At 36.1% G+C, this 21,437-nt stretch overlaps 1 protein-coding gene across 3 annotated transcripts; it reads left to right on the top strand.

Annotated features, from left to right (window-relative positions):
- Positions 1 to 347: 347 nt before the first annotated feature.
- Positions 348 to 21,095, top strand: cul1a (cullin 1a). 3 transcript variants are annotated; one of them, XM_048162596.1, is made up of 22 exons: positions 348 to 571; positions 2,696 to 2,998; positions 3,087 to 3,264; positions 5,058 to 5,225; positions 5,325 to 5,387; positions 6,514 to 6,604; positions 8,131 to 8,294; positions 9,101 to 9,263; positions 9,348 to 9,478; positions 12,494 to 12,601; positions 13,483 to 13,589; positions 13,672 to 13,720; positions 13,809 to 13,940; positions 16,271 to 16,388; positions 16,468 to 16,544; positions 16,633 to 16,764; positions 17,392 to 17,484; positions 17,588 to 17,635; positions 17,914 to 17,996; positions 18,130 to 18,235; positions 20,211 to 20,324; positions 20,414 to 21,095. In XM_048162596.1, the coding sequence occupies exons 2-22, from the start codon at positions 2,859 to 2,861 to the stop codon at positions 20,492 to 20,494; spliced, it is 2,346 nt and encodes a 781-aa protein (XP_048018553.1). In that variant the 5' UTR covers positions 348 to 571; positions 2,696 to 2,858; the 3' UTR covers positions 20,495 to 21,095. The 3 variants fall into 3 exon arrangements, with proteins under 3 accessions (XP_048018553.1, XP_048018552.1, XP_048018554.1); XM_048162595.1 differs by having other exon boundaries at positions 348 to 599; XM_048162597.1 differs by having other exon boundaries at positions 349 to 599; positions 5,337 to 5,387.
- The last annotated feature ends 342 nt before the right edge of the window (positions 21,096 to 21,437 follow it).

Here is a 21,437-nt window from a genome sequence, read left to right as displayed (position 1 = left end):
TGCAAGTGGTTCACATACTTATTCTTGCAAATGTATATACAAAATAAGATATGATTAGCATACAGGCCATTCATTATGCATGGCACATTTTAGTGAAAAAGCAGCCAGTCAAAATTAGATGCAACTTTCAAATGAAAGTTATACAAACGACAACGTAGCCTATATTTTTAATGTTCTGTTCTAAAACATGTATGTGTGTTAACATTTGAGTTGCACTAAATGCTGTCCAGTGAGATTTGGCTACTCGGTAAATAGAGAACATGTGTGTCCACATGTGCGGTCAAAGTCCATAATAAACTGTATTCATATAATTATTAAATTAAAAACTGGCGCGGAACCTTCAACCACAGCCGCTGTTTTCGAGCGTTGCGCGCGCTGACGGAGTGTGTCTCTGTTTCCGGAGGGACCGTGTTTCCGTGAGCACGCGCTGACGGAGTTTTTTTCAGTGTTCGTTGTTTCGGCGTTGTTCTTTTTATTTTCTGAGTAAATAATAAGGATCGCCACATACGCGTCTGATATATAAAAGGGGATATTGTTAATCAGGATCCGGAGCGGTGTTGGAGATTCATGTGTACGTTTGTCGTTCTTTCTGGATGATGGTAAGAGCGCGAGATTAGCCGTTAGCTTTAGCTCTAATCTTGAACACAAACACACACAGTTATAGGCGATAATTACTATATTAATATCACAATTCCTATTGCATTATGTACTTAGCTTGTCATGGCTTGTATTAACGGATCTCTACGTGTTTACAGAATATTTGTGGTGTGTTTTGAGGTGAGGCCTCATCAGTCAGATTGTGTTTGCCTGAAGCACACACATTTAAGCAACTTTTAATTCTGTGTGATATTTTTGGATGGAAGGAGAGGCCGGTATTCGGAAGCGTCAGCAGTACTTTAAAACACGAGCACAGCGGTAATTGGAAACAAATGAGTCGCCCTCACGAGCTCTGCTGATGTGCTTGTATATGATGCACTTTGAGCGACCCGACCAAACTAGATCACTCGCACTGAAATGAAGCGAGTTCTCTAATGTTAACATGTCGCTCACTCTCAGTGAAGACACGGGGTCTCAAAAACATCATGAGGTGAGGGTCAATCAAATGAGAGGGCTGTTATAGATCAGCAGAGATGTGGAGAGATCAGAAATCTGATGAGTTTAGCAGTGATCAGAAGTGTTCAGAGATGGAAAATCAGGACAGAACACAAATGTTTTTCTGCTTTTTTTTTTTTTTTTTTGACTGAGTTTCATGAACAGGTAACAATTGCACCATATATATATATATATATATATATATATATATATATATATATTATATACACACACACACTTATGTATATATATATACAATTTTTCATTTTTTTCATGAATGGAAAAATTAGTTTTAACCAACTTTTTGCCTCAAAATTAACTATTTAAAATCATATATATAATATTTACATACACACATATATATATATCTATATCATATACTATAGACATAATAGATAAAATCATTATTATATATTGATTATTATTCTATTATAGCTATAATTGTGTATACACACTAATTATATATATATATATATATATATATATATATATATATATATATATATTAGTGTGTATACACAATTTTGTGTTCTAGATGGGATGGATAAAAATGTTTTTTTCATGAATAGAAAAATTAGTTTAACCACCCTTTTTGCCTTTAACTATTTAAAATTATATACATGTATGTGTGTGTATGTATGTACAGTCAAACCAAAATTTATTCAGACACCTTGAACATTTCATTAATTAATACAGTTTATTCACTATAGTTGACACAATCTCAGAGTTAAACTGTCAGAAAAAAAAAATTTAATTATGTCTTAATTATGTCAGATAACACTTAAGCAAAACATGGTCAGGTCAAAGTGTCTGAATAATTTTTGGTTCCAATTTTACTGGTAGTCCACTGTATGAAGAATTTTGGGGTAAAATATGTCAGTTTAATTTATTTTGCTATCCTCACTTACATAAATAAACTATAGTGTCCTGCACCCACTAGTAAACATATATCAAAAATGTCTGAATACGTCTGTGTGTATTTTATATATATATTGATAAAACGATGATCTATACAATTTATCCATTATATATCTCAAATAGATGAAATAATAAAAAAATAAATCTATTAGTATTATATATAATAGATATTATCTATTATGTTTGTGCTACAAAAACAATTAGAGTGGAAGTATAATTTAATTACCATGTTCAGCTGTTCTGCTCTAGTTTTGTAATTAAGTTATTGAAAATCATTTTGAGTCCATTCCAGATGTTCTGCCGTCCCACAGCTGTGGTGTTCTGCCTGAGTAAATCACTGTAAGTCATGATCTAATGGCAGAATGCTGTTAATTTGCTTGGTTACAGCACGGGCTGCATCTCAGAGCTCCTAGCGGAATATTTTCTGTTCCTTGAGTTGTTGCCATGGATACAAGAAGGGAACCCCAGGATATAATGAACAGTAGATTCCATACAAGGAATGTTTATCCCAGGAAAAACTGCTGCTGTGTATGTTTGAGATATATCAGCAGATTCTTCATCTGCTGCAGGTTGCTTGGTTTTCTCTGATTTTTGGACTACACTCAAGAGACTCATTTGGCGAAATGTGTTTAGTCCTACGTGATTCCAACGCACTGTGTATCTTCCTTTCTTGTGTTCCTCGCAGGTTTCTTTCCTGTCTGTCGCTGTACCCTGAGGGTCCGACCCTCTTTATCCTCCCTCACCGCTTGACCCTATGGAGGAGTAGCTCTTGAGTGACAGGCACAAGAACCAATCAAACATCAGGAGGAGCGTCAGACTCGCAGCGGCAGAGCCGAGAGGAAGAGAGGATGTCGTCTAACCGGACCCAGACCCCTCACGGTCTGAAGCAGATCGGGCTGGACCAGATCTGGGATGATCTGCGGGCGGGAATACAGCAGGTGTACACCCGCCAGAGCATGGCCAAGTCACGCTACATGGAGCTCTACACGTATCCTCAATTGCGATTTAATGTCATTTCTGTTTTGTTTGGAAAACTCGTCCAGTGTCTGTTGTGCCCTTAACCTCTTGCTTTTCAGTCACGTGTATAATTATTGCACTAGTGTGCATCAGTCGAATCAGGCCCGCGGTGCAGGTGCCCCCCCGTCCAAACCTTCGAAGAAGACCCCCACACCCGGAGGGGCTCAGTTCGTGGGGCTGGAACTCTACAAGAGATTGAAGGAATTTCTGAAGAATTACCTTACCAACTTACTAAAGGTACATTACAAGAATAGATGCGTTTTTAATAGCAAGGCTGCATTTATTTGATTAATATACAGTAAAAACTGCAATATTGTGAAATATTATTTATTAATTTAATCCTGTGATGTCAAAGCTGAATTTTTTAGCATCATTACTCCATGTCACATGATCCTTCAGAAATCATTCTAATTTGCTGCTCAAGAAACATTCACTATAATTATCAGTATTGAAAACTTTTGTTTATTATTTCTGTGAAAAGTTTTGTTTTCTAGGATTCAAAAGAATTTGAAATATAATTTTTGCTTGAATTTTTTTGTAACATTTTACATATCTTTACTGTTACTTCTGATCATTCATTTATTTACTTAAAAGTATTAATTACTTTAGAAAAAAAAATTAACCACAAACTTTTGAATGGTAGTCTACAGGGCTTGACATTAACACTCGCCAAATACGGGTGGATTTTAGCAGTGGCGTGTAACACAGTCACTCCTACTAGCCACTTTGGCGGGTTAAATTTTATATATAGCCTAAATATACATTTTTCAATTGTAGTATTTTTAAAAAGTCATCTGAAATAACAAAACTAAGAGCAGTGTTCTCAAAAATATCGATTTATCGATACTGAAATATCTGAAACGCTTCAAATACTCATTTTCCACAGAGTAGACACACGACACCAGCTGCGCTTTCTCTCTAATCTCTCCGACAGCGAGTTGACACACAAACCGTGCTCCCCTCACTCACTTGTTTCATTTTCTCTGGATGAGTTAAACATTAAAATACATAGTATAAATTAAAATAATGTCAAAATGCCGGTCTTGGTGAGTATTCATGTAAACACAGTCAGTTATATTTTAACACATGTATAACAGTATGTATCCATGTGTCAGGTCTTAAAGTGACAGCAGCCTAATATACCTGCTGCCGAATTATGACATAATAAAAATATCTATATGGCCATTTTTCCCCATGGTATCCACGTCAGAATTGTGGCCATTGAAAATGCTGAGTGGTTAGTAACTTTGGAAAAACACTAGCCACAGTGGCTGGTGAGCAAAAAAGTCAATGTCAAGCCCTGGTAGTCTGGTAGAGAATGTTTGTATTTTATAGACTGTCAACATTTTGCTAACACTTTACAATAAGATTTCATTATTTAAGATTAATTAACTACAGTAGTTTAATTAGCACAATCTATCGATGAACGATACTTTAGCAGCCTTTATTAGTCTTAATGTTATTTCGACATTTACTTGTACATTTTTAACTTAAGTGAAATTCATGGCATTTAGCCCAAAAGATTCAGTTATGGTACTATTCACTGGGCATGTGTGTTCAAAACACAGCTGTTTATGACCAAAGTAAGTCTAAATGATTAGTATTCAGATTTATTTAATAAAAGTTGTCTATAAAAAGCCTACAAATCTAAAAAAAAAAAAGTACCATAAACATTGTATTAAATCGAAATCGAATGAACTGCTGTTGATGACGTATGATTCTATAAAACTGTGTTTGTGTGTGTTCTCACTCACTTTCACTTTCAAGCAGAGAGACTGTACGTCTCATTTCTGCTCGCCTTCAGCACAAATGGACTTCCGAGTTCTTTAAAACATTTGCAGTACAATTGCAGCAGATAGACATAAGTGCCGATATGTGCTGATGCTTTCCAAATATCGTGCAGCCCTAAACACAATTGAGGCAGAGGGAGGGGGAGCAATCAAACCCTGGTTTGAACAGGCAGTCGAACCAAGCGTGAAAGCACCCTTAAACTCCCAGTAAATATGTATTTATTTGACTGTTGCCCTCAGGATGGAGAGGATCTGATGGACGAGAGCGTTCTGAAGTTCTACACACAGCAGTGGGAGGATTACAGGTTTTCCAGTAAAGTGCTCAATGGGATCTGTGCTTATCTCAACCGCCACTGGGTGCGCCGGGAGTGTGACGAGGGCCGGAAAGGGATCTATGAAATCTACTCTGTGAGTTTCTTGCTTTTCTTCTGCATTACAGCACAATTTCAATCTTTTTGATGTCATGTCATTATATGTATGTCATGTGAATGTTTTGTGTGTGTGTGGGTGTTTTTCCAGCTCGCTCTGGTGACGTGGAGGGAATGTTTGTTTCGGCCTCTGAATAAGCAGGTAAGGTTGGAAACGGGAAACACGTCGTAGTAGGAAAAGTGCTTTATTCTAATGAATGTATTTGGTAACACTTTACAATAAGGTTCATTAGTTAACATGAACTAATAATGTACTTATACAGCATTTATTAATCTTTGTTAATGTTAATTTAAACGTATTAATACATTATTAAAATCTTGTTAAAGGGTTGCCGTTCCACACCCGTAAGACCTTCATTCATCTTCAGAACACAAATTAAGATATTTTTGATGAAATCCGATGGCTCAGTGAGGCCTGCGTAGCCAGCAATGACATTTCCTCTCTCAAGATCCATTAAAGTACTAAAAACATATTTAGATCAGTTCATGTGAGTACAGTGGTTCAATATTAATATTATAAAGTGACAAGAATATTTTTCGTGTGCCAAAAAAACCAAAATAACGACTTATTTAGTGATGGCCGATTTCAAAACACTGCTTCAGGAAGCTTTGGAGGGTTATGAATCTTTTGTGTCGAATCATGATTCAGATCGCGTGTCTAACCGCCATACTGCTGAAATCACGTGACTTTGGTGCCGCGAACCACTGATTCGACACAAAAGATTCATAACACTGCAAAGCTTATTGAAGCAGTGTTTTGAAATCGGCCATCACTATATAAGTCGCTATATAAGTATTTATTTATTTATTTTTTTGGGTTCACAAAAAATATCGGAGCTTTATAATATTAATATTGAAGCACTGTACTCACATGAACTGATTTAAATATGTTTTTAGTACATTTATGGGTCTTGAGAGAGGAAATGTCATTGCTGGCTATGCAGGCCTCACTGAGCCATCGGATTTCATCAAAAATATCTTAATTTGCGTTCTGAAGATGAACGAAGGTCTTACAGATGTGGAATGGCATGAGGGTGAATAATAAATGACATTATTTTTAGGTGAACTAACCCTTTAACATTAGTTAATGCCCTGTGAACTAACATGAACAATGAACAACTGTATTTTCATTAACTAACATTAACGAAGATTAGTAAATACAATAAAAAAAATTTTGCTCATGGTTAGTTCATGTTAGTTAATAAATTAACTAATGAACCTTATTGTAAAGTGTTACCATGTATTTTTTTGGTACCTTTTGTTCCTAGGTCACAAATGCAGTATTGAAGCTGATAGAGAAGGAGAGGAATGGAGAAACCATCAACACTAGACTCATCAGTGGAGTGGTCCAGTCCTATGGTGCGGCATCGTTTTTACATTAGGGCTGCAACTAATGATTATTTGTGACCCGTGCTGGCAAAATGAATCAATTTTCAAAATAAACCTTCAAAAATGAATGAGCTACACCTGTTTGAAGTAGAGTCAGCAAAGTCAATACTGAGAAAAATCGAGTTAAAGTTTTCTGAAGGTTCCGAAACAAAATCACCTAGCATCCATACCTTCAAAATCCCTGGTAACACCAAATTTGGCACACTTCAAGTCAAAACCCATATCTATAGGAAAAATATATATTCAACTTCTTTCCATGATACCACAGTTGTTTGATAACATTAATGAAACAGGCTATATGTTAAGACCTACTATATCGCACAGATCTAATAATGTTACACATCAGATGTTTTTTTTTCCCAACAGTTAACCGCTCATTTAAGACATAACAGATAATGTCTGCGTGAATACTCACCGAGACAGATATTTTGAAATAAGGACAAAAGAAGGGTACTCCTCTCAGAAAACGTACAAATAAAGAGCATCTATTTAGAGCATTGGGATCGCTAGAAAAGGGCTTAATTAACAATTTTTGTGAGGGGAAAAAAATGAAATTTGACCAAAATTGACATTTTTAACTTGGTTTGCCTTTAGCTTGAAATTAGCCCGTGCACATTCCAACTAATTTTACCAATACGGGTCACATTAATTATTATACATTAAAAATTACATTCTAAACCTAAAAACAACTGATTGCTTATCATTTTAAAGCAGAAATTAAAACAATTAAAAACAAAAGCACAGAATATTAACTTGTGGTTATGAGGAGGTTATGAGGTATGAGGAAAACCTCACATTCACTCATCTGAACATAGTAATTATAATACAGTAATGGGCTATACCAACAATAGTGCTTTTGCTGCTCTCTTAAATATGATTACTTGTGTTACACTTAATTTCTAAAAAAAAAAGCTACTTTTTAGCTACGTGTATTTTAGTCAGAATTATTGTGCTCCTATTCTACTGCGCTCCGTCTGTTTGATGCGCATGTGCCCACCGGCAACCGTTCTTTGAAGTCTGTGAAAGTTAGCAAGATGCTGCTTGTAAGAATATGCAAAATGGAAATACTCGTGGGAATTTCTAACATTTACAGATAAAGATATAACCATAGAAGGTAAGTTATGTGCTGAGGAAAACACGTGTCAGAGGCATTAAACGGCTCACGCATCTGTCAGAGCATGACAGGACAAGATGCAGCAGCTCACTCTGTGTCCTCCACTAATTCTCTATATGCGTTTTTGGTCCATAGAAAGGGGTTATTCACTACTGTAAAGCCACGTGACTGGCTGATGGTTTCCTGGGCACAACGCACAGACTAATCGATAATCAAATTAAATCAAATGTTGATTATTTTCATTATTGATGATAATCAATTTTTAGTTATTGCAGCCCTAGTTTACATCATGATGGATTTCATTGCTTGTTTGTTTGAGTCTGTGATAAAGGATGTTTAGAATCAGTGTTGTTTAGTTCATGGTTCTTTCTGTCTCTCACAGTGGAGTTGGGTCTCAATGAGGACGACGCCTTCGCTAAAGGTCCGACTCTGTCTGTCTACAAGGAATACTTTGAGACACAGTTCCTGGCCGACACCGAACGGTTTTACACGAGGGAAAGCACAGAGTTCCTGCAACAGAATCCTGTTACTGAGTACATGAAGAAGGTGAGGCATAAGTAGCTTGACTTTTTTTTTTTTTTTTTTTCAAGTGCTTGTGTAATTAAATGTGTAGTTGGTGTTAAGTAGGGCTGGACAGTATATTCAGAATATTTGCAATTATTTTGTTGTGTGAAATTTAGTAGTAGCATTGTGAAACTGACTTTAAGACCCTTTTATTTGGCAAGTACCAGTGGGTTAGATTTGGACCCCCTCCATCTTGTGACTTGCGTTGCATGTATGATAGTATTGTGGGATTTTAATATAAATGTTTGGTAATTGATCGATTTTTAAATTTTTGATAGGATATCGGAGTTCAGAAAGTCCAGTTCCTTTCCAGTTCTTTTTTTTTTTTTTTTTTTTTTTTTTTTTTGCACAAATGAAATGTAAATATTACTATGATGTAAATTACTGTTTACTATTATGTATTAATACTTGTATATAAGTTTGTTTAATTTAAACACATTATTATTATTTTTAAGAAGATTTTTTTTACAGTATTTTAATATGCAACTTTTTAATCTGCTCTATAGCATTTTTTATTATTATTAGTGTTAAAAAACTGTTTAATATTTTTATAAAAACTGATACAAAACTGATTTGGTAAAAAAAAAAAAAAAAAATTTTTTTGTTGTGTTTTTGTTTTTTGTAATATTATACATGTGTAGAGTTTCTTTTTAATATTTTTTTTAATATATTTATTTTTTTATTTTTTTCTTCCTTCAAAAAGTTGAAAAATATGTTTATTATACTTTGTTTGGCTGTATTGTCCAGTCTTCGAGTGAAGCTGAAGTGTTGAGCTGTATGTGTTGTAGGCCGAGGCTCGTTTGCTGGAGGAGCAGAGGAGGGTGCAGGTCTACCTCCATGAGAGCACACAGGATGAGCTGGCCAGGAAGTGTGAGCAGGTTCTCATTGAGAAACACCTGGAGATCTTCCACACGGAGTTCCAGAACCTTCTGGACGCAGACAAAAATGAAGGTATGAACCATAGTGAAAACTGAATGTACATGAGTCCTTCAAATTAAAATTCTCAACCGTTATTTATTCTTTCTCTCTCTGTAGATCTTGGTCGCATGTACAATCTTGTGTCACGGATCACAGATGGATTGGGAGAACTGAAGAAACTTTTGGAAACGCACATTTATAATCAAGGCTTGGCAGCCATCGAGAAATGTGGGGAGGCTGCTCTCAATGTGAGTCTGAATGTACATCATACCATCTGATGCTGAGATCATCATGAGTTCACCATCATGGGTTTTTAATAGGGGTGTGACGAGACCGATATCTCACGAGACGAGACGAGACGAGACTCGAGATTGAGTTCACGAGACGAGACAAGATTTTTACACGCTATTTTTAAGAAATCCTCAATGGCGAAAAACATGACTAGAAAAAATATTCTGCAGGTGTATTTGAAATGTTTTAACTAATCATCTTAATGAATGTCATTTCAGTTCAACTTTCTATCATATGCAGTAAAAGACAACAATACTCGAGTACTGTAAAAGTTTTTGCCACAAACTCAACTGACTGACTTCTCTTCTGTATGATTTCAGTCTCTTCAGATCTTACTGTACATGATTTATGAGCTTCTACAACTTTTGACCTCCTAACTGAACTCCTTTCCACAAACTGATCATAGAAATGGTATAAATAAAAGTGGTAACACTTTACAATAAGGTCTCATTTATTAACATTAATGTGTTAACCAACATCAACTAACAATGAGCAATATCTTTGCTACAGTATTTATTAATCTTTGTTTATGTTAGTTAATAAAAATAGTCATTCATTGTTAGTTCATGATAGTTCACAGTGCATTAACTAATGTTAACAAATGAAACCTTACTGTTTGTGCTTAATAAGATTAAGAGAAACTGTTATTCGTTTTTATGGTAACACTTTACAATAAGTGCAACCATAATCACACTTTCTCAGTATTCAAAGTGCAAATAAGACCAAATTTTTCTTTGATACAGAGCTAAGAGATGGTTACAGCTACACTGCCCAGCCAAAAATAGCTTTCATATTGAGAGATATCTGCATTCATCAGAGAGCCGCTTTCAAAATGCGGGGTATTGAAATCGTGTTTGAATGCGCGCTCGCGTTTACTTTAACTTCCGCGATCGCGCGTACTCTGTGAATATGGAGCAGGGTTTCCGCGGGGTCTTAAAAAGTCTTAAAAAGTCTAAAATTCTGAACTTTAAATTTAAGGCCTTAAAAAGTCTTAAAAACGGCCAGATTTTCATCCGAGGTCTTAAATTTCATTTAGTCAGGTCTTAAATTTTTTTTACCCATTTCCAGAAACGCTACCTGCTGAAAGTTATTACAAAGTAGCAAAAAAGTAGCGAGTCGTAGTTCTTTCTGGGGTATATTGGTGTTGGTATACGCGGTGATAAAACTACAAATCCCGTGATAAATGCAATACCTGCCCGCGAAATACGTCTGCGTCTCCTCAGAGTTTGTTAAAGTTCGGCTACGTGTGGAAAATGGGAAAGTGTACTTTCAACGAGACATGGCTAGATCACAGCGATTTCTGCTGTTGGTTACAAGCGATACCCAGCTCCAGGTACGAGGCTCACTGCAAACTTTGCAAAAAAAAAAAAAAAAAAAAAATCAATTAGAGAGTCTGGGTGTGAAGCGGTGTAAAGGCGCTGGAGTCACACGCCAGAGCGGAGAAACACAAGCTAGCCGCAAAATGCCTTCAGCGGACTCGGCCAATTAGCCTCACCACTGCCGTCGTCCTCCTCAATGCCTGGTTCCTCCGGTCTCCAGCGCAATATCATCACAGCTCCGTCGAACAACCTTCGGGGTACTTTTGGAGCGACTGACACATCGAAAGCCGAGGTGATTTGTATACTACACACGGTGACTAAACAAACACTACTCATTTAATAGCAACAGTGAGATTAGCGATCTCTTCCAAGTGATGTTCCCTAATTCAGTAATCGCGAAGCCGTTCTCTTGCGGGCCCAACAAGATCACTTATGTGGCGAGATTTGGATTGGGGGAGTTTATAAAGAGGGAATTGATTCGTACTCTTACCGGGCCGTGTGTCGTAACGTTCAATGAAAGCCAAAATCAGACCACCAGGCCATTGTTCTGGAACAATGGAATTGTTAAGTCGAGGTACCTGGGCTCACAGTTCATGGGACAGTGCGGGACACACACACACACACACACACACACATACATACATACATACATACATACATATATCAGATAATCCATGTTAGATAGATACTCTAATTATCCCGAGGTAAGTATCTATCTATCTATCTATCTAAAATGGATTATCTGGTGTGTGTGTGTGTGTGCTACATTGGTTGTTACATGGGTTGAAGTAGCCTGTTCAATCTTTATTAGGCTATTAATATGCTGTTTTGTAATGTAAATAAATATGAGATGAAATCTATTCTATTTGAGGGCAAGTTTGTTTTAGCCTATTTTCATTTTGGGCCTAAAGTTTTGGGCATTTGGCACATTGATGTGTGTGGAAGGTTACTAATGTGATTGCTTTATCTGTAAATTAAATTAATGCTTTTTCAATGACTGAATTCATTGAAATAAAATGATTTTTTCAGAATTTCTTTGATTTTAATATTTTTTGGTAATGCGTCGTGTAGGTCTTAAATTTCAATCTTTATGGTCTTAAAATGTCTTAAAAAGGTCTTAAATTTGACTTACTGAAACCTGCATAAACCCTGTGGAGTGACGGCGACCGTTATCCAACTGAATTAAATGTTTTTTTTATTTAAATACAAAGCAAAACGACTGTGGAGGCATAATGTAAACGTAGCGGTGGCATATTCTTTCCTAATCATCCTAACCACTTTGTCATGGCAATATCACGATCTCGTCACACCCCTAGTTTTTAACACAAAAAAATCTTAATATCAAATGAAGATCCACCGCTATGCTCTGGTATCTCTTAAACATATTTTGTTCAGTTGTTTGTTTAATACTCTTAGGAAATAATGTTTAGAAGAAAATTAACACAGTCGGCTCTGAGTCCATTTATCTAAAGCAAATCTTACATTTTTTTTAGTTGCTCTTTTATAATATTTTAACTTGTTACTCAGCATGAAAATAGCCTAGCATGATTTTAAAACACCAACCAACCATCATGCTTTAGACCTGATGTTTCTGACAATACAACTTGACAAGTCAACTGCTGTGAATTTTTATTTTTTTTTTTTTTCTTATAGGACCCCAAAATGTACGTCCAGACTATTTTGGATGTCCACAAGAAGTACAATGCCTTGGTGATGTCAGCATTCAACAATGATGCTGGTTTTGTGGCTGCTCTTGACAAGGTATTACCATACTGTCTTATATTGACTAATATTGATGCGGGTCCTAAAACTTTTGACTGATCATAAACTTTTTTTCCGGTGATATTCCTCTGAACTTTTCTCTTTTGTAATGTCTCTCAGCCATCTCTTTTTCTACACTCTTTTTTTCAAATCTCTTGCTCACCCATCACGAGTGGACATGCCCCCTACTGCTGATTGGCTACAAGTGTGTTGTGCTGCTTGGTCCTATTCACTTTAAACAGCATTTCACAGAAATCACTTACTACATCTTTAAGAAAGCATCTGATCAAAGCAATGTGGATATGTCTGCAAGACCTCAGCAATCGGCACTCCACTCAGTCACGTTTATTCATATAGCACTTTATACAACAGAAAGCAAGCAGTTTTACAGTATTAAACATGAAAAAACTGTCAGTGTTGCTTTCAATTAGAATGACAACTTTCTACTATAAAGCAACTCTCCAGTGTGTTCATGTATTCACTTGTGTCTCACCTCAACGGACTGAACAGAAGAAATGAACCAGAGAAGATTTCCATGTCAAAGAAGGCGGAGCCTCAGAACCACACTCACCTATTACAATAATTGCCTTGGACCAGTGGTAGTTCAAAGGTGTTTACCAGCAAGTTTGCTTTGGCAAGCTGTTTCAAACTCCAAACGAATTTAATTGTGGCCTCATACCTGTTTGTTCTTCGAGTTTGCTTGAAGTATATCAGTGCCTTAAATGGTTGAATCTTACAAAACTAACCCATCCATGTGAAAGAAGAAAGGAATAATAAATGAACATTTTGCATATAGAAATGAAGCCTGTATTTAGCACTATATGTTGCTAATAGCTTTTGGATATTGAAAGCATTCAAGCGTGTATTTTCTCTGTGTTCAGGCTTGTGGGCGCTTCATCAATAATAATGCTGTTACCAAGATGGTTCAGTCCTCCAGCAAATCTCCTGAACTACTGGCCAGATACTGCGACTCTCTGCTCAAGAAGAGGTGCGTTTTTAGTTGTCTCTCTGTTGTAAATGAGTTTACATCCTTGTGCTGGATCTAATCAAACCTCTGTCTGATATTGCAGCTCCAAAAACCCAGAGGAGGCAGAACTTGAAGACACTCTGAATCAAGTGGTCCGTTTTACGTTATCAGATGATTTGTGATTGCCAAAACATTCTCCATATTTGTTTTGTCTGTATTGATCTTTTTTCTCATTTGTAGATGGTGGTGTTCAAGTACATTGAGGACAAGGACGTGTTCCAGAAGTTCTATGCGAAGATGCTGGCCAAGCGCCTGGTGCATCAGAACAGCGCCAGTGATGACGCAGAAGCCAGCATGATCTCCAAACTAAAGGTGCAAGAGTTCTTCTACAACTTATGATAATACAAACAGTTAAAATGATCTGTAATGCTTGAAGGGTTCACCCAAAAATGAAAATTCTGTCATTTATTACTCACCCTCATGTCGTTCTACACCCATAAAACTTTCGTTCATCTTCGGAACACAAATTATTATCTTTTAAATGAAATCTTTGTCAACACAACTACCACTTTCAAGCCCCAGAAAGGTAGTAAAGACATCATAAAAGCAATCCATGTGACTACAGTGGTTTAACCCCCGTTTTATGAAGCGCTTTGTTTGTGGGGGGAAAAAAAAAACATAATTTACCATTTCTTACAAAATAAAGTGTCAGTTGTGTAGGCTATCAGTAGAGGGAGAGAATTTGCTCAGATTTCATTAAAAAGGTCTTCATTTGTGTTCTGAAGATGAATGAAAGTCTTACGGGTTTGGAACGACATAAGGGTGAGTAATTAATTGCAGAATTTTTTTTTTTTTTTTTTTTTGTGAACTAACCCTTTAAATTTCCTAAAATCAGCACCAGATGCAATATTGTATTATTGCTGTTTGATTTATAGCATCTCAGATTTTAAACTTCAGTTGCAAAAATGCAAAATAGAGTTGGAATAATATCAGTGAATTATTCATTGAGACTGTCTGTTTCAATTTCATTGTCTGATTCCACAATTCATGTGTCATCAGAAGTGTTCAGTTAAGTCCATGTGCTGCATTTACATAATTTAAATTTAGTAAAAATATGTAGGTAAATACTGCCCATTTATTATTAGCCTATATATTGTTATATTGCTGAACACTGAAAATGATTAAATATCATTCTTGTTCATTTAGTAAAAATTTGTATAAAAACAGGTTTTGATTATGTATTTGAACTAGTTTTTTTTTTTTTTTTTTTTTTTTTTACATTTATGCATTTGGTGGATGCTTTTATCCAAAGCAGTGTTATTTTACTATTATTTATATACCATTATAGTTTTTTTTTTTTTTTTTTTTTTTTTTAGTATTTTGTTATAATATTATTATTTTTAAATAATAGCTTTTATTTTCATATTAACATTTCTTATTGTATTTTTAGTTTTGGTGCTTTTTTAAATATTTTAATTTTCTATTTAGCTTTAATTTATTAAGTGTTAGTAATTTATTTCATTTGGTGGTTTTATGCTTTATTTCAGCATTGTTTCAATTAACAAAAACAGTTTGAATAGTTTTAATTTTAGTTAACAATACCAACTCCTATCCAAACTGACTTAAGCCCTAGTGGTGTCATTGCGCTTTTTAGGCCCGGTTTTACAGACAGGGCTTAGACTAAGCCAGAATTAGGCCTTTGTTCAATTAGGACATTTAAGTGTCTTTTATGAACATACTTTAGAAAAAAAACATTACTGATGTGCAAAAAAAAAAACAATGGCACTGACATATTTTAAAGGATTAGTCCACTTTTAAATGCACTTTTCCTGATAAATTTACTCACCCCCATGTCATCCAAGATGTTCATGTCTCTCTTTCGTCAGTCGAAAAGAAATGAAGGTTTTTGAGGAAAACATTCCAGGATTATTCTCCTTACAGTGGATTTCAATGGCTACCAACAGATTGAAGGTCAAAATTACAGTTTCAGTGCAGCTTCAAGGGCTTTAAACGATCCCAGATGAGTAATAAGTGTCTTATCTAGCGAATCGATCGGTCATTTTCGAAAAAAATACAACCGTTTATGCTTTATAAACAAAATATCGCCTTGAACGTACTTTCCGCTTCCGCATTCTTCATAACGCTTACGCTGAATGTCCTACGCCTTCCCTATTCAAGTTATGGAAAAAAACAAAACTGGCGCCGCGTTCGTTCCGTAAGTAGAATAGGGAAGGCGTAGAACATTCAGCGTAAGCGTTATGAAGAATGCGGAAGCGGAAAGTACGTTCAAGGCGATATTTTGTTTATAAAGAATAAAAGGTTGTATTTTTTTCGAAAATGACCGATCGATTCGCTAGATAAGACACTTATTACTCATCTCGGATCGTGTAAGGAGAAAAATCCTGGAATGTTTTCCTCAAAAACCTTCATTTCTTTTCGACTGACGAAAGAAAGACATGAACATCTTGGATGACATGGGGGTGAGTAAATTTATCAGGAAAAGTGTATTTAAAAGTGGACTAATCCTTTAAGAAACATCAGTGCAAGTTGCTTTAAGTTAAAACGGCTCAAACATGTATTTTAGTCTAGGACTAGCTTAAGCCCTGTCTGTGAAACCAGGGGTTAGTGTTCTTGTAGTTTAGTTCACTGCATATGCCGTCATCAGCGTTAGTGTCTAACACGGTTTGGTTTGTCATGTTTAGCAAGCGTGTGGCTTTGAATACACATCAAAACTCCAGCGGATGTTCCAGGACATCGGAGTCAGCAAAGACCTCAACGAACAGTTCAAGAAGCACCTCACAAACTCCGAGCCTCTAGACTGTAAGGATGAGCTTCTTTCTGCTCTGCTGTGGTATCAAATACTGTCATTTGTGGTTATGAATGTTGTGTTGTTTTCTAGTGGACTTCAGCATCCAGGTGTTGAGCTCGGGTTCATGGCCCTTCCAGCAGTCCTGCACTTTTGCTCTGCCGTCTGAGGTAAAAATACAATTGTTTGTATGTAAATGAATTGGTTTTGGTCTTTTCATGGTTTTTCTAAATCCATTATCTGTCTTTTCTGACGCAGTTGGAGAGGAGCTACCAAAGGTTCACAGCCTTCTATGCCAGCAGACACAGCGGCCGCAAACTCACCTGGCTTTACCACCTGTCCAAAGGAGAACTGGTCACCAACTGCTTCAAAAACCGCTACACCTTACAGGTACAACACGATATGTCACTTGAAAGCCTCATACGCTACCATTCAAAAGTTTGGGTTGGTGGTTTGTGCTTTTGAAAGAAGTCTCTCCTGCTCACCAAGGTGCTTTTATTTGTTCAAAAATACAGTAAAAACAGTCATACAGTGAATTATTATTATTATTATTATTATTATTATTAAAATTTGAATTTTTTATTTTTTATTTAAATGTTTTAATGCAAAGTTGAATTTTCAGCATCATTACTCCAGTCTTCAGTGTCACATGATCCTTCAGAAATCATTCTAATATGCTGATTTGCTGCTCAAGAAACATTTCTTATTATTATCAATGTTGAAACAGATGCTTAATATTTTTCTGGAAACCATGATAATTTTTTTCAGGATTCTTTGATTAATGAACTTTTGAATAAAGTTCAAAAAAGCATTTATTTCTTTCATATAATTTCTTAAAAAAAAACATTAAAACTGTAGTAAAACATAACAGAGTTGTGTTTCTGTAGTTTTGTGAAATAGTGGAATTGGTTCATCTGGTTCAATTAAATTAATTGTATTTAAATAACCCAATTTTTTGAATAATTTATTTAAATGGTGCGTGATTATTCATTAGACTGTTTGTGTGTGTCCATGCAGGCATCTACGTTCCAGATGGCCATTCTACTGCAGTATAACACAGAAGACATTTATACAGTCCAGCAGCTGACTGACAGCACGCAGATCAAAATAGTAAGTAACCAAAAGAGGACTTGGTACAATAAGCCTAAAACCAAATCTAGATAATAGTTGTTTTTTTTAACTTGGTGCACTAACAGCTTTTTTTATATTTTAGGACATATTGGTGCAGGTTTTGCAAATATTATTGAAATCCAAGTTGCTGGTAAGCAATTTTTGGACTTGATTCAAAAAAGCAATTAGATGTTTGCAAAGTCATCATGAAATCACAATTTGCCCCTTTTTTCCCTTAAATTTAAACGGCCACTTCTTAAATAATTTTCATTGGACTTTCTGATGGAAGACAAAAAGCTCAAAAGCTTCATTTCTCATGTAAAATGGGTTGTGAATGCCATTTCATGATGACTTAAGCACAAGCTAATATTTATGATAGTAGTATATTTTTAGATGTTTTCAGTTGTAATAATCACTGTGTCTATGCAGGTTTTAGAGGACGAGAATGCAAACGTTGATGAAGTGGAATTCAAACCCGACACCCTCATAAAACTCTTCCTGGGCTATAAAAAGTAGGTCCTCTCATCTTGCAAACAACAGCTAGGAATCTATAATTAGTGTTTTACATTTTGTGCTTTTAAAATCATGCGGAGTAAAAGCTAAATGCATTTGTGAATATTGATGGCTGATGCTTTTTCTCCCCAGTAAAAAACTGCGAGTGAACATTAATGTGCCAATGAAGACTGAGCAGAAACAGGAACAGGAAACAACCCATAAAAACATTGAGGAGGACAGGAAACTCTTGATTCAGGTATCCATGTTTTCCACACTGCTTAAAGGGTTACTTCAGGATTTAGCATTAAGCTTTGTATTAGTAGAATACCACTAGTATTTTCGAATTACCGTGCTTTCCCCCTTCATATCAGCCCGAGATGAGAGATTTATGCATTTTTATTCTGTAAAAAAGCCTCAGATGACGCAAAAATCGTCATTTTGCGTCATCGGAGGCTTTTTTGGCCAGAGGCTTAAAACTACAGCCAGTAATAGCAGGTAGTTCCGCATTTTTTCACCACACCCATACATATGTGCTTTTGAGGTTACTCATGGACATAGATCAAAGATTTTATCAAAAGTGGGTGTCAATATATTTTTAAGCTTACAGTAATTAACTTTATTTTGTCTGCAGTGGTCAGTGGTTCATCTCGCAAATTTATCGGTCTCTGCAGTCATCTCAACCAATACAGCAACAGGCTTTTGTGGTAACGTTAGCATAAATAGATAAATAAACTCAGTTTTACAGAACAGTGGCTTTACTTTGATAACAGTCAACTTATATGCAACTTATATGTAATTGTCTATCTAACGTTACTTTGCTAAGTTTGCAGTTTTACTGCTACCTACAACACTACATATAGGCTACTGTGTTATCAGTCTAGTATCAGCGAGTCTTACCTCTGGGCGAATACGCTTAGTACCAGATGCCCAGGCTGTTCGTCCTCTGGGAAAGTGAATATCGATGGTATCGCGGTGTCCTTCAGAATGGTTCTCTTCATTGCAAAGATATTTGGTTCGTAGTCCTCGTGCTTGAAATGGAGACTACATATTCTGCGTTTTTTTAGGTTTTCTATAACGGTGTCATCTCCAAACTTCGGGTGTTTGATGGCCCGCAGCCACTGTTTACATCGCTCCAAATCTTTAACTTAATCGGAAAATGATGGAAACTTACTTGTCCTTTCCTGGTTTTGGGTGTACATCCAGGTACAAAGCAATTTAGCACCATTTCGCTGTAAATGTATGAACTAACTCACGATTTATTTGTTTGAATTTTCCTGAATGCCGCCTGTAACCGATAGGCGTGGTTTGGGCGTGGCCTCGCAAGGGCAGCAAAACAAGTGCATTCTGGGAGTTGTTGTCTTTCATCCACATTAGTCAAAAATACATTTTCTGCCTTTTCTCAGTCTAGAAAGCTCCAAATTCAAAAATAATTTCACATTTCTACTACATAAATGACCAATTTTAAATACACATTCATCTTTCCAGGGGTGAAGTACCCCTTTAAGTACATTAACTGTTCAAAAGTGTGGGGTTGGTCAGGCCGGTAGATCACATATTTACATTCATCATACTGCCAAAACATTCACCTAAATAAAAAAAGTAAATAAATAAACGGTGCTTTAAGTTTACAGTGCTTGTGAAAACTGTATTACTGTATGAAGAAAATATACACGGATACCTATTAAAGCTACAGAAGTTCAGTTAAGAGCAGCGAGAGTATCTTTTGTTGTTTGAATTTTATTTATGTAGGAAACAGAATGTATATGAGGCTGCTGGCACTTTAAGACCTAATGCACGGATCTGATATTTTCTTGACTGTTTATGTGGATACTCATCAAGATGGAAATTTTATGTATTTGCTCAAGACGGCGTAAAAGAGAACTCAATTCAGTACTCACATGCTGTCTGAGAGGCGGCTTTCTGTGTGCGCACAGAAACAATCTATCACAGCGTACTACATTAAGTTCTCTATCGCAGCGTTTTGCACATGAATGGCTTACAAGATAAGACATAAATAGATGTGAAAATTATAAATTCGATCGGTGATCGCGAGACAAAAAGGTCAAAACTGAGTGCATTGCATTGTGGGATACAGAATCGCACATTTTGACAATTGTAGTAGGTCTTTTAGTGGATTTTCTGGGTATTCCAAAAGTGTACTGCAAAAAAGTATTATAGTGAGATGTGTTCGGAAACACATGCTAAGTTTAGATGTGTTCCTCTTTGTGCAGGCGGCCATAGTGAGAATCATGAAGATGAGGAAGGTTCTGAAGCATCAACAGCTTCTGGCGGAGGTTCTGAACCAGCTCTCATCGCGGTTCAAACCCAGAGTCCCCGTCATCAAGGTCAGTTATTCCTCTTCTACAGATCTAGTCTGGTTATCAGAAATGTGCATCACACTCATACTTGCTTTGGTTCGTCTTATCTTTCACAGAAGTGCATTGACATTCTCATAGAGAAGGAATATCTGGAGCGGGTGGATGGAGAGAAGGACACCTACAGCTACTTGGCCTAAACATTTCTTCACTCCTCCATGTCTTTACTGTCTGTCTCTCTCTCACTCTCACTTTTTTTTAAGTTGTCTCTCGGAAATAAATATCATTCCTCTTGATGTTCGGCCTGTGTTGATGGGAATGTGAGAGTTTAAAAAGGAAAAGGACTAACGGAAGAGGAGTGTGTGTGCGCGCCAGTGAATGTTAATGTGCGAGAGATAGACTTTACTGTTGCCCTGCATACGGACAGACTGCATTCGAGATGTACATACAAACAGAGACCTCGAGCTTTAATCTCGCAAAATAAAACATTGCCGGTTTTAAAAACCCAATCAGAAATAAACCCTACACATTAAGCATGCTATTGCCTATCAGCGTTTAAATGAAGAAAAAAATGAACAAAGATACAGTGAAATCTTAGCAAATAGGGGCTTCAGAAATGTTTTAAGAGAAGAAAGGAAATCATTTAGGAAAAAGGTGCAATTTTAGCTGCACATCCCGAGGAGGATTGAGTTGGACAGGTTTGTAGACGTGTACTCTGCATTGTTACCTGCTACCTGAAAAACCATTTGTATAGTGTGGTTCACTTTTTTAAATGTGTGTTAAATAAAAGAATTAAAAGTTTCTGTATGTATTTCTGATGCTGTGGAATCACTGCGTGAAGCTAATAAGACAATGTTCTGATTATTCATAAATTATGGATGTTTCATTTTTCTTTCCTTATGGCCTGAAACTAAAGTAGGTGTTAAATGTTGATCTTCAACATCAAACCACATGTTATAGTTCTATTAATATTTTATAAGGGTTGTCATTTTTTATTACAGTGGCTACAGTTTTTTTTAAAAAAAAGCACAGTATATATAATGCATTTAATGTTTTGAAAAGAATACCAATGAAGATGAGCCAAATGTTTTTTTTTTTTCTTAACTGAAAATATATTTTTACTACAATGTATTTAATATGAAC

The sequence above is a fragment of the Megalobrama amblycephala genome, linkage group LG17 (genome assembly GCF_018812025.1).
Source record: "Megalobrama amblycephala isolate DHTTF-2021 linkage group LG17, ASM1881202v1, whole genome shotgun sequence".
NCBI lineage: Eukaryota > Metazoa > Chordata > Actinopteri > Cypriniformes > Xenocyprididae > Megalobrama > Megalobrama amblycephala.
The sequence above is the reverse complement of the archived record's forward strand: the minus strand, read 5'-3'. Positions and strand labels throughout refer to the sequence as shown.